General features: G+C 33.6%; 2 protein-coding genes across 2 annotated transcripts; one reads left to right on the forward strand and one right to left on the reverse strand.

Annotated features, from left to right (window-relative positions):
* Positions 1-93: 93 nt before the first annotated feature.
* On the reverse strand, positions 94-4154 carry LOC140826719 (peptidyl-prolyl cis-trans isomerase FKBP16-4, chloroplastic). The gene is made up of 11 exons (XM_073189222.1): positions 3980-4154; positions 3762-3896; positions 3492-3514; positions 2517-2573; positions 2372-2427; positions 1920-1977; positions 1330-1404; positions 937-1026; positions 651-728; positions 497-537; positions 94-357 (listed from the first exon to the last, which is right to left on the reverse strand). The coding sequence occupies exons 1-11, from the start codon at positions 4047-4049 to the stop codon at positions 330-332; spliced, it is 711 nt and encodes a 236-aa protein (XP_073045323.1). The 5' UTR covers positions 4050-4154; the 3' UTR covers positions 94-329.
* Positions 4155-4863: 709 nt separating this feature from the next.
* On the forward strand, positions 4864-9139 carry LOC140826112 (threonine dehydratase 1 biosynthetic, chloroplastic). Its single transcript, XM_073188248.1, has 8 exons — positions 4864-5492; positions 5968-6147; positions 6243-6719; positions 7488-7736; positions 7819-7892; positions 8020-8137; positions 8466-8600; positions 8711-9139. The coding sequence occupies exons 1-8, from the start codon at positions 5046-5048 to the stop codon at positions 8849-8851; spliced, it is 1821 nt and encodes a 606-aa protein (XP_073044349.1). The 5' UTR covers positions 4864-5045; the 3' UTR covers positions 8852-9139.
* Positions 9140-12278: the final 3139 nt, after the last annotated feature.

Below are 12278 nucleotides of genomic sequence, written 5' to 3' on the forward strand. Positions count from 1 at the left end.
ATAAAACATGAATGTAACCTTAGAGACAGTTCATTTGGGATATCTTGAAATTTAGCTTTGCATGGAAGAATATAGGATATACAATGACACATCTGAATTGACTGGTCAAAGTTTACGACCAGCATAAAAGTTTTATACCGCTAAATATTTTGGAAAAAACACAATAAAAAAAAGAAAAAGAAAAAGTGGTATCCTCGTACAGATACATCTCCTCCGTGCTAAAAGTAAGGAAAAAAACTCAAAGCAAGAATCAAAATGTTACACAAGTTACAGTCGTAAGACGTCCACGCGCACGAAACGACAATCACTTGCAAAGAAACATGTTTCAATTATCCTTCAACAATTTTAACAGGAGACCTGCACAAAAAAAGAACGAAGAAAACTAACTATATTTAATGGCTGCCTAGATAACACGAATCCGAACTTGGATAGTAAAAATGATGATGAAATTAAGGATGAAAGCAAATGAAGAACGCCCTCGGGGACCGATACATACCCGAATGGACTTTGCTTTATGGCTAATAGTTCAACATCAATCTGCGAGCCAAATATCGAGATTTTCTTAAAAAAGTCAGGAAGTGAGATATACAGATGCTATGTAGCTAGCAGAAAAACAGTAAATATCAGACGAAAAAATACCGTCTTCTTACCTCAATTGTTGCATTGGGGGGAATTTCTTGTACCCCTTTGCTCCCATAAGCTAGCTCAGGAGGTACTATTAGCAATCGCTGCAAAAAACAGTTATTTTTATTCAAGATTTTCAAGGCTTCAAGTACAGTGAATCTGATGGAGTTTAGGTGTAAGAATGGCGTGCATTGATCGTGCTTAGCATTGAATATAGTTTCCACTTGTACTTCATCAGAAAATGAAAATTCAGATTTATTCGTTCTCTTCAGTAAGTGATTTAAGGAATCAGCATGTTATAGATTCACTAACCTGGCCTCCCACACGCATGCCTTCCACTCCTAAGTCTAATCCTTTCAGAACTGCCCCCCTCTCGGATTGGCCAATGTCAAATCCATAAGGCTATATCCAAACCGGAAAGGAATACATATTAGTAATGCGTTTATCTTTCTGTGTACTAAAACTCAATATTTCATATTTACATAAAAGAGCAAGATTTGGATCTTTCTGTGTACTAAAACTCAATATTTCATATTTACATAAAAGAGCAAGATTTGGATTCGGTAAGAAGACGAAGACTGCAAAATCAATATCAATAAACAAAGCAGAAATAACTGTTCAATTTTTTGTGGTAAATTCTCAACTTATTTACAGCATAGGCGAGTCAAACACATACAAGAATTTACAAAATCACTTCAATCTTACCGTTCCACCACCAACACCGAGACCTTGTCTACTCGTCATAAACGTGATGCCTTTCCACTTTGCTACGTAGTGGACCTAAAAAAAATGCATTCAGTACTCTGAAATAGTTTATTCGAATATCAAATACATCATTTGCAGAATATTTTGGCCAAAACCTATGGAAAAAGTATATGTAGCGGAAAACATAAATAATTTGTACAAATCACCAAACTTTTCTGGAAGATCTTATGCCACAAAGCAAGATGCAAAGCTATTTGAGGCATAATCACAATAAACAAGATTGAACTAAAAATAACTTTATTTTTCTTTCCATTTTTAATCTCAGTCCAGCCTGGTCGTCTAAGATGATGAAATTATGTCCGAAGGTGGCCATCATCTATTTTATCCATTTTTCACATGTTGACGACTAGCATTTAGAGTCTCAGGTAATCAGTAGTCACACCATAGTTACTAGACTAGAGAATGCTGCAAATAAATTGGTGTAGAAGGAACCTTTCAAATCCAGTGAATTTTTTTATAAGTGACACGTTATAGAAATATTTAAAGCAATATATTTAGACATTAAATTTACAACTGTGCCACAGCCATACTGCAACCCGAGAGCCCTTCACAGCTTTAAGTCCTCCGCCGATCTTCAAGTCGTAGTACCTAAAATAAAACATCTATATATCAGAACTTCAAACATGTACGCCCTTCAAAAAATAAACAAAAAAAATCACTAAATGATAACAGCAATATAAATCACTTCAATGATTATAACATGAATTTCCACTGGTGTAGCCTGGTTCAGATGAAACACGTGCATGACTACAGATCAGACAAGGTTCCAGCGACCAGTCACGAAAACAGTACAATCTCACACACGGTTGTAATGTAAAAAAAGGATCAAATAAAGAGGCAATATCAGTAGTAATACACAGTTGAATCCTAGTATAGATATTTGGTTTTGCATATCAGCTACATTTAAGATTGTTCAAGTCGCCAAAACGAAGAATGAAAAAAGTATAAGTAAAAATGGGGGCACTTATGATTAGATGCTAACTTTAGACCATTTGGGAGGGTTGTAAATTCGCTTTCAGGGATTTTGGCTCCTTTCAGCTGCATCAAGAAAATAAAATCCAGAGGTTGTAAGTACAGATTCTACAGAGTACATTCATCAAGATAAATGTTCTTAAGAAAAATCCTACCGCCCTTCTGCTCGTGCTCACAGCCCCAGCTGTTTCACAGATAGAAACTCCAGGCAGCTAATCAATTATAACAAATGTAGTAACTTTTTAGTGAATCATGATAGAGATTGATATTCCACCAGATACGGTGGATTTGAAAAAGCCGCTCAAACTATATTATACTAAACAACTTCTAAGCCAGGAGATTGCCACATTTTCAAGTAAAACATAAAACAATGAATAGGGTTGTGAAGTAGGTGAGCCGCTAGCAACTCATTTTAAAAGTGGCTTGGTCATAGCTTGAGTCAAGCTTGCATTGCCCAAACTCGAATAAAGCTTGAGTCGCTTGAGCATGGTCTCGAGTCAAGGTCTGAGTACTCGTCTAATACTTGACCACAATTAATAATATTTTCATTTTTAATTCTCATGATTTAAATTAATATATAATATTTAATTTTATCATAAACTACATATTTTAACAACTTTTAAAAACTCTAAATAGTATTTATAGTCAAACTCCAGCAGTATTGATGCTCAAAAAATCTAGCTTGCAAGATGTCAAGCTCGAGCTCTCAAATTACACGAAACTTACTTGCTTCGAGATCGAGCTTAAAAGGAAGAAAGCTTGATAGTATAATATTTGGAAATAAAGATGCATTTGCTTAAATGCATACCCCTTGCAATAACGAAGTCATAAAAATGCATACCCCTTGCAATAACGGAAGTCATAATGGGAGAAAATGTAAATCAAAATATGGTATTTCACTCCATCAGAATCCAATAATTTGCAGCCAAAATTCACACCAAACTCCAGTTAAGTGCATATGATACTGGTTTCCTTTCGATACCGGAAGTAGCTAATATCCTCTAAAAATATAGACTGCAAACTTCCAAAGATGTTAAATATACAGCTTAAAACCACAAATCCTCTGATAATGTACCTACATGCCTATTTTTTGAGTCTCTGACCATATTTTGACCAAATGCACCTCTTCATCCTCCAAAAGATCGAACACTTATTAGAAACATTAAAGAGCTTCTTTATTGATTTATGTAAGCTACGAAAATTAAATCTTTAATCTTGGAAAGCGAGTAGATAGCAAATAAATCATATAGAAAAGATCACGAAGAAAAATAGAGAACTTTCAGCAGAGTTTTACGCCTTTTTTCACACCCGAAAAGTATGAATCTTTTTGTCCAAACCCAAAAACCACTATTCCACAGTAAAATCAACAACAAAAAAAACCCCTCGTGTGATGCGCTAACCTGCTGCAAGGAGACAGCCCATCAATGCCCTCCTTCCCTCGCCCTGCAAAGTAAAGTTTTCAGCAGTACCATGCGCAGATGACAGCAAGCAGCGGCATTTCAAGAATGAAGCATTACTGCGGGAGCGTCTGTTTCCTGCCCAGTCGAAATCACAAGATATCAGTAGACAGTAATCCAATCCCGGCAGCGAAGCAAGAAAACAGAGACGCAGATGGCACCTGCGGCCGAGAAAGAGTAGTGGAAGAAGGTGGCAGGCTTAAGTGGATGGTGGAGGAGAGCGAGCTCCATGCTTTTCCTGTCAGCAGTGACAGTTGGAGAGGGGAGATAGACTGTTGAGCCGACAGTTGAATTAACAGAATGAGAGAGGGATAACTAGATCAATATCAGCCACAATTCCAATATTTCAAAAGAATTTGCAAAGGAAGGTTGCTTTTTTGCCTGTATCTGAGTGGAACCATATTTAATGGTTAGAAATATTTAACGAATAAAATTTAACCATAAATTTTAACATAACAATATCCATAAGAGAGATTAAATGATCAATTTACCAACTTAAAACTAGAGAGGATAGTGCAAGTTCCAAAACCCCAAACAAATATGTTTGGGGAGAATTCTAGTGAAATTTTCGCTCTTGTGAGTATACAGGAACATGAACCGTATATGATCAGAACATTAGATCTATCTCTCTGTTTCAACATTTTTTGTGGTGTTTCAATTTTCAGGTTTTGTATAGTCAGGACTCAGTACATGCAAATCATTGTATACCATTCGAGCTCACAGCATTCAGTCCCTTACGAAATTATTACACAAGACAAAACCTCTTACTAAAAAAATAATTAGCTATTATGTCCACATCTTTCAAAAAATAAGACCAAGCGTTTTAAACTTTTTTATTATTACCTCAAATGAAATGTTCCTTTAGTCAACGAGATGATGGGCCAACCAATAACCAACCATTTTGCCACTATATGGGCCTGAAAAAAATAATTCAATGACCCATCGCTTAAATTAGGGTCCAACAATTCTATTGTCTATATAAATTAAAATATATGCACACATTAAAAAAATGATTAAATCAGTCAATAATTTTTTTTGATATATTACAGTCAGATTCCTCGATAGTGGCCGCCTTGTTCAATTTCGGTTCCTTTTGTAGTACACGTGAATTCACACGTGCAAAATATCTTCCCAGTAACTTTACCTCGCCGTTGATCTTGGTCTCTCTCGCTTTTTTCTCCGCTCCGCCGCGGGGTAAAACCAAAGTCTGCGTTAATCAGATACACGATGGAAGCTCTCCGTTTTGCTCCGGCGCAATCATCGATGTTCGGCACCAAATTCAATGTGAGATCATCCTCCGCGGCTGTTAAGAAAACATGTGTGAAGCCCTTGATTTACGCCGCCCTGTCGAAGCCTGCGGCGGAGGTTTTTTCATCTGTAGAGGTGCCATCTTCTAGGGTTCCGGCATTGGCTCCATGTTCGGAAGCTGCGGCGCAGCCTTTGATGAAGGTTTCTCCTAATTCTCTGCAGTGCGATAGCGGATATTTGGTGCGGAATGAGAATCTGGGCAATGTAGCGGTTAGAAATGGTTCTTTGAATGCGATGGAATATTTGACGAATATTTTGTCTTCCAAGGTGTATGATGTGGCGTATGAGTCGCCTTTGCAGCTGGCGACTAACCTCTCCGAAAGGTGGGGGGTCAATGTCTGGCTGAAGAGAGAGGATTTCCAGCCCGTATGTGATTGATTTGATGAATGTATAAGACAGTTTGGCATATGTTGATTATCTTTATTACAGTTTCAAATGTTCTTGAATGAAGAATAATGCGTAAATGATGCATTTAAAAAATAAAAATAAAACTCGAGGCTTTAGCGATTGAAAACTGTTTCTTTTCTCTATGGAATTTTATTCTTTTCTTCTTCTTCTTCCTTTTTTTGTTTCTATTACAATATTTGGATAATGAGGACATGGTTTTGAAGATTGGAGCTTGGATGCTCTTATGGATTTTTTTTCCTTTTCCACGATTGAGATTTTTATTGATTTCTGAAAGTTGGGAGTCTCTGCATTTTGGAAACGGGACATTCTTTTGTCTGACCTGTTCATTTTGTAATAAAATATTAAAGATTGTAGCTTTATGAGGCAATTGAGTGTTTACAGTTGCAGGGGCTATGTGAATCTGATGCGTGCGAGCTAACAATCTGCTTTGCAGGTTTTCTCTTTCAAGATTCGAGGGGCTTATAATATGATGGCAAAACTTACGAAGGAACAACTGGAAAGAGGTGTAATATGTTCATCTGCCGGAAATCATGCACAAGGCGTGGCATTATCTGCCCAGAAACTTGGGTGCGATGCCGTGATTGCTATGCCTGTCACCACTCCGGAGATTAAGGTTATTGTTTTTTTGTTTGTACGTTTATTTTTCTTCCACGTGTTATTTCTGTTGACGTAACTACGAGTTCTAAAATTTTTTCTTCATGCTGGTAGTGGAGATCGGTTGAAAGACTAGGTGCCACTGTTATACTGGTCGGGGATTCGTATGACGAAGCCCAAGCATATGCCAAAAAGAGGGCGACAGAGGAAGGACGCACATTCGTTCCTCCTTTTGATCACCCGGATGTTATTATAGGGCAGGGAACAGTTGGAATGGAGATTGTACGGCAAATGAAAGACCCTATAGAAGCTATATTTGTGCCTGTTGGTGGTGGTGGGCTTATTGCTGGCATTGCTGCCTATGTGAAAAGGGTCTCCCCAGAGGTAAAAATTATTGGAGTGGAGCCATTTGACGCCAATGCAATGGCGTTATCCCTGCACCATGGTCAGCGAGTAATATTGGACCAAGTGGGAGGTTTTGCTGATGGTGTGGCAGTCAAAGTGGTTGGTGAAGAGACATTCCAACTTTGCAGGGAATTGATAGATGGGGTAGTTCTCGTTAATCGTGATGCTATTTGTGCATCAATAAAGGTCAGTTGGCTCCCTTACAATCGTATTCTCCCCCTTTTTTAATTTCTATGTGATGCCTTGTGGAATCAGCTAGTTACTTGTCATGTTCTATTTCTAGGACAACCAGCATGATGTGTATAGAGCATAGTTGTACTTAGTTTGTCGGCATGACCTGATTGTTTTGCAGTATCATGATAATATAATTTTCCAACTTCTTCTTTTCTATTGTTATGCCAGTAAGGAATTTTGGTCTTTTAATACATCATGCGGTATATGGGATCGATAATTATGCCAGTAAGGAATTTTGGTCTTTTAATACATCATGCGGTATATGGGATCGATAAATGTTAACTATATGTGTGAAGATCGAGAGGCATATTCTTATTTGCCCCTGCTGAGAATCGTCTACCATTTTAACCACACATTAGAGAACATTTTATTTGATTGCTTTAGATTTTTCCATTGTCATCCCATTTGTTGCATTTGGAGAATGAATTTTAATGTGTCTATTGGCGATGAAAGTAACATCTAGGACGAGAATGGTTTATGTTGCCTCTGAAAAACGGATAACTGCAGAATTAACCCTAAGTTATGTTGACATAGTCAATGTTAAATTTCCATGCAGATTGAAAAATTTACGAATCCTGCCTCCAGAATTCCAAATTTGAGAAAAAAAAAGCTTTAACGTGTAAATTATATCTATCACTATACCATTGTCTCCTCACCAATTTTTTTAGGGTTTAAAAAATTGAGCACTAACTGCCAACCGGTGGATCTGCCTTGTTACAGGACATGTTTGAAGAGAAACGAAGCATTTTGGAACCAGCCGGTGCTCTTGCCTTAGCTGGAGCTGAAGCCTATTGCAAGTACCATGGACTCAAGGGTGAAAATGTTGTAGCAGTGACCAGTGGAGCTAACATGAATTTTGATAGGTTGAGACTGGTGACCGAACTTGCAGATGTTGGAAGACGTCGGGAAGCTGTCCTTGCGACTTATATGCCAGAGGAACCTGGAAGCTTTAAGAGATTTTGTGAGCTTGTGGGTTTCTGACTCATATTTTGTCCTTCCCATTATTTCCAAGGATACCTCCGATGTAAGTTTTGTTTTTGTTTGTTTTTAGGTGGGACCTATGAATATCACAGAATTCAAATACAGATATAGTTCAGAGAAAGAAAACGCTCTAGTACTATACAGGCGAGAGATTAACTTCATGCACTTCCTTTTATTTCACAGATCAAAGCATGACATTGGCCTTCATTGCTTTGCAGTGTTTCAATAGGGAATGAAGAACGAACTTACCTTTTCTTTTCCTTTTCAACAGTGTTGGGCTTCACACAAAATTAGAGCTCGATGCTATGATAGAGGGGATGAAGTCAGCTCAACTACAGACCATTAATCTTACGGAAAATGACTTGGTCAAAGACCATTTGCGACATTTGGTTAGACTTTTTTTTTTTGGATAATTTTTACCAAGACTTCATTGAGCTTGCTTTTTGTTTCATTTTTTCTTCCTATGCAAGCCTTGCCCTAGCTTCTGTTGAACAGCAGAATATATATTGTTTATCTAATGGTCTTGTTTTGAATGTGTTCCTTCCGTACTAACTTGTGTCCAAAGTGTACTTTTTTCTAGGGGGAAGTAAGTTGGCTATGTAAGTTCTGATATGCAGGCCTATGTACCTTCTCTGGCTTAAAACTCTGCATGTTGTTTTAGAATAGGCATTTTCTCGATTTATGCTTTTTTGAACGCTAATTTCTGACATTTTTCAGATGGGTGGCCGATCAAAGCTTGAAAATGAGCTCCTTTGCCGCTTTATTTTCCCTGAGAGGCCAGGCGCTTTGATGAAATTTTTGGACGCGTTAAGTCCGCGCTGGAACATCAGTTTGTTCCATTACCGGGGACAGGTTATGATCTCCAAACTTAACTTGATAATGTTTATGATTCTCATCCTTTAACGTACAGTAATAATCTCACTATCTATATTCTGACAATTAACTTTTTAATCCTAAATTAGGGAGAGACTGGGGCAAATGTGTTGGTTGGTATCCAAGTGGCTCAATCTGAGATATACGAGTTCCAAAATCGTGCAAACAGTCTTGGATATGAGTATGAAGTGGAAACCAGTAATGAAGCGTTCCAGCTATTAATGCGTTGATGCTGGTTACTTTCAAATGTTATAATTGCAGATTCCTCAACGGTAGTCACACCTTTTGATCTTTGAATCATTTTCTTTGTCTATGCGATATTGAGTTTCATTTGTTGTGCAAGGATCCATTAATTTACGCTGTAGAGGTAAATTTCTTGCGTGTGATATATAAAGTTGGGATGTCCACGGGACTGCCATTGCCTCCGGCTAGAAACTAGAATGTAGTGTTTGATAAGTATGTTGTGTATGTACGAGAATAATGAAATCTGGTTTTTGACAGTGTATTATATTTTCCTTGCCTTTTTCTGTTTGAGTAATTAGTGTGATCTGGCTCTCATTCTGCAGCATGTAATTACTGTTGTCTTTTCGTAAATAAAATTGAAGTTGCCTGTCTCTGCACAACGCAGTTCTGGAAGCCTGCAGCAACATTTAACTTACTCTGCCAATAATAGGTCCATTGTGGTTAGTTGGATGTCATCCTTGGGATATTACCTCAAGGATAGATCCAACAGCTACAAGCAGAGCAATACCTCGGGTTGAACCAATGGCTACAAGAGAGTCGAGTATTTTTTCATGTGATGCAATAGATTCGACAATGTGAAAAAACACATGTAGCCTCTTTACCACCATTGGATGAACCTAGGGGCAATGTCTTAAATGTAGTGTTGAATAAACCGTTCCTTCTTGTCAAATGTTGGATTGTGTTTAAATTTTCTGTTCAAATACTTTCTGTTGATGTTCTTGTCCAAAAATAAAATTAAATCCATTGTCTGGTGATAGAGCTTGATCCGATTCATCCGGTTTGTTGGAATTATCCGATCAGCTGGTTAGATAAGAAAAAATGTTCCAATTTTTTTAATTGTATATTAGATCCTTTTTTCCTTCATTGTGTAAAAAAAAAAAAATTTGTATGTTTGTGTGTTATTATGTTTCTGTTTAAGGAGATATAGATAATCAAATAGAGAAATATCATGTGTGAAATATCAAAGAAATGGGGTGTGCCATTAGGCCTAAATCTAACATACATATAAATATACCACTTCAATTGTGAATTTTTTTATACGTCCTTGTTCATTTAAGTTGGTCAATTAAATTATTAGGTTATCTTAAGGGTTTTTTTTGTAATTCATTGTCCATATTAAATGAGTTTGGACATCAACACATATTCCTCTTTATTTTTTAAATTTTATGCCAACAAAATTATTTTTTTACATTTTCTTGTTCATTTAAGTTAGCAAATTAAATTAATGTCTTTTAAGGGTTTTTTTGTTCTTCATTGTCCATCTTTGATAAATTTGGACATTAATTCACATTTTTCTTTATTTTCTAAATTTTATGACAAAAAATTATTTATTTACATTTCTTAGTCAAAAAATTATTTTTTTACATTTCTTTGTTCATTTAAGTTAGGAAATTAAATTAATATGTCTTTTTAAGGGTTTTTTTGTTATTCATTGTACATCTATGATAAATTTAGACATTAATTCACATTTTTCTTTATTTTCTAAATTGTATGACAAAAAATTATTTATTTACATTTCTTATTCAAAAAATTATTATTTTACATTTCCTAGTTCATTTAAGTTAGCAAATTAAATTAATATGTCTTTTAAAGGGTTTTTTGTTATTCATTGTCCATCTTTGATAAATTTGGACATTAATTCACATTTTTCTTTATTTTATAAATTTTATGACAAAAAATTATTTATTTACATTTCTTATTCAAAAAATTATTTTTTTACATTTCTTTGTTCATTTAAGTTACCAAATTAAATTAATGTCTTTTAAGGGTTTTTTTGTTATCCATTGTCCATCTTTAATAAATTTGGACATTAATTCACATTCTTCTTTATTTTTTAAATTTTAAGACAAAATTATTTATTTACATTTCTTAGTCAATTTTTTATTTTTTTTACATTTCCTTGTTCATTTAAGTTAGCAAATTAAATTAATATGTCTTTTAAGAGGTTTTTTGTTATTCATTGCTCAATAAATTTGGACATTAATTCACATTCTTCTTTATTTTCTAAATTTTATGAGAAAAAATTATTTATTTACATTTCTTAGTCAAAAAATTATTTTTTTACATTTATTTGTTCATTTAAGTTAGCAAATTAAATTAATATGTCTTTTAAGAGGTTTTTTGTTATTCATTGCTCAATAAATTTGGACATTAATTCACATTCTTCTTTATTTTCTAAATTTTATGAGAAAAAATTATTTATTTACATTTCTTAGTCAAAAAATTATTTTTTTACATTTATTTGTTCATTTAAGTTAGCAAATTACATTAATATGTCTTTTTAAGGGTTTTTTTTTATTATTATTCATTGTCCATCTTTGATAAATTTGGACATTAATTCACATTCTTCTTTATTTTCTAAATTTTATGACAAAAAATTATTTATTTACATTTCTTAGTCAAAAAATTATTTTTTTACATTTCCTTGTTCATTTAAGTTAGAAAATTAAATTAATATATCTTTTTAAGGGTTTTTTGTTATTCATTATCCATCTTTGATAAATTTGGACATTAATTCACATTCTTCTTTATTTTTTAAAGTTTATGACAAAAAATTATTTATTTACATTTCTTAGTCAATTTATTAAGGGTTTTTTTAATTCAAGTCCATTTTAAATGAATTTGGACATTAATATACATTCCTCTTTATTTCTTAAATTTTATGCCAAAAAAATTATTTTTTTACATTTCCTTGTTCATTTTATTTAGCAAATTAATATGGTTTTTAAGGGGTTTTTTTTAATTCATTGTCTATCTTTGATAAATTTGGACATTAATTCATATTCTTCTTTATTTTCTAATTTTATGACAAAAAATTATTTATTTACATTTCTTATTCAATTTTTGTGATTCATTGTCCATTTTAGATATATTTGGATATTAATACACATTCTTCTTTTTTTTTTCTTCTAAATTTTAAACTAAATTTATGATATAATCTTTAAAAAAAATTTAATTAATATAATCTTTATAATAAATATGAATTATATTGATAGTTTATTATCATTTGTTATATATTACAAGTTTACATATAAATTTTTTTAACTAAGTATTACATATTATTTTATTTATATATGTATTTTTTACTATATATATTTATTCGAGTGGTATTATGTTAAAATTTATTTTTCTTAAATTATTAATCACCAATATTAATTTATAAATGATTCATTCTGATATAAAATTAATTATCTATAATATGTATTCTAAAAAAACATAGAAATTAAATAAAATCCGCAATGTGTTTAAAGTTAGTAAAAACAAAAGTGATATTTACCTTAAAAACAAGTTTAATGATTTTATTTTAACATTATTATGATAATTTAGTAAATTAAGAGAATTTTATTTGACGTTTGTCTATGTATACTTTATTTAAGTCAATTTTAGTTTTGATTTTGGTAAAATTCACTATTC

Source organism: Primulina eburnea, chromosome 3 (genome assembly GCF_022965805.1).
Source record: "Primulina eburnea isolate SZY01 chromosome 3, ASM2296580v1, whole genome shotgun sequence".
Lineage (NCBI taxonomy): Eukaryota > Viridiplantae > Streptophyta > Magnoliopsida > Lamiales > Gesneriaceae > Primulina > Primulina eburnea.

Bases quoted from the DNA above. Each gene is read 5' to 3' on its own strand.
- LOC140826719 (XM_073189222.1), bottom strand. From the start codon at position 4,049: ATGGAGCTCGCTCTCCTCCACCATCCACTTAAGCCTGCCACCTTCTTC. The intron at 1,405-1,919 runs GTATGGCTGTGG...CATTTTTTTTAG, and splicing joins TGAAGGGCTCTCGGGTTGCA to GTCCACTACGTAGCAAAGTG. The intron at 538-650 runs GTAAGAAGACGG...TTTGGCTCGCAG, and splicing joins CCCCCAATGCAACAATTGAG to ATTGATGTTGAACTATTAGC.
- LOC140826112 (XM_073188248.1), top strand. From the start codon at position 5,046: ATGGAAGCTCTCCGTTTTGCTCCGGCGCAATCATCGATGTTCGGCACC. The intron at 6,720-7,487 runs GTCAGTTGGCTC...GCCTTGTTACAG, and splicing joins CTATTTGTGCATCAATAAAG to GACATGTTTGAAGAGAAACG. The intron at 7,737-7,818 runs GTGGGTTTCTGA...GTTTGTTTTTAG, and splicing joins TTAAGAGATTTTGTGAGCTT to GTGGGACCTATGAATATCAC.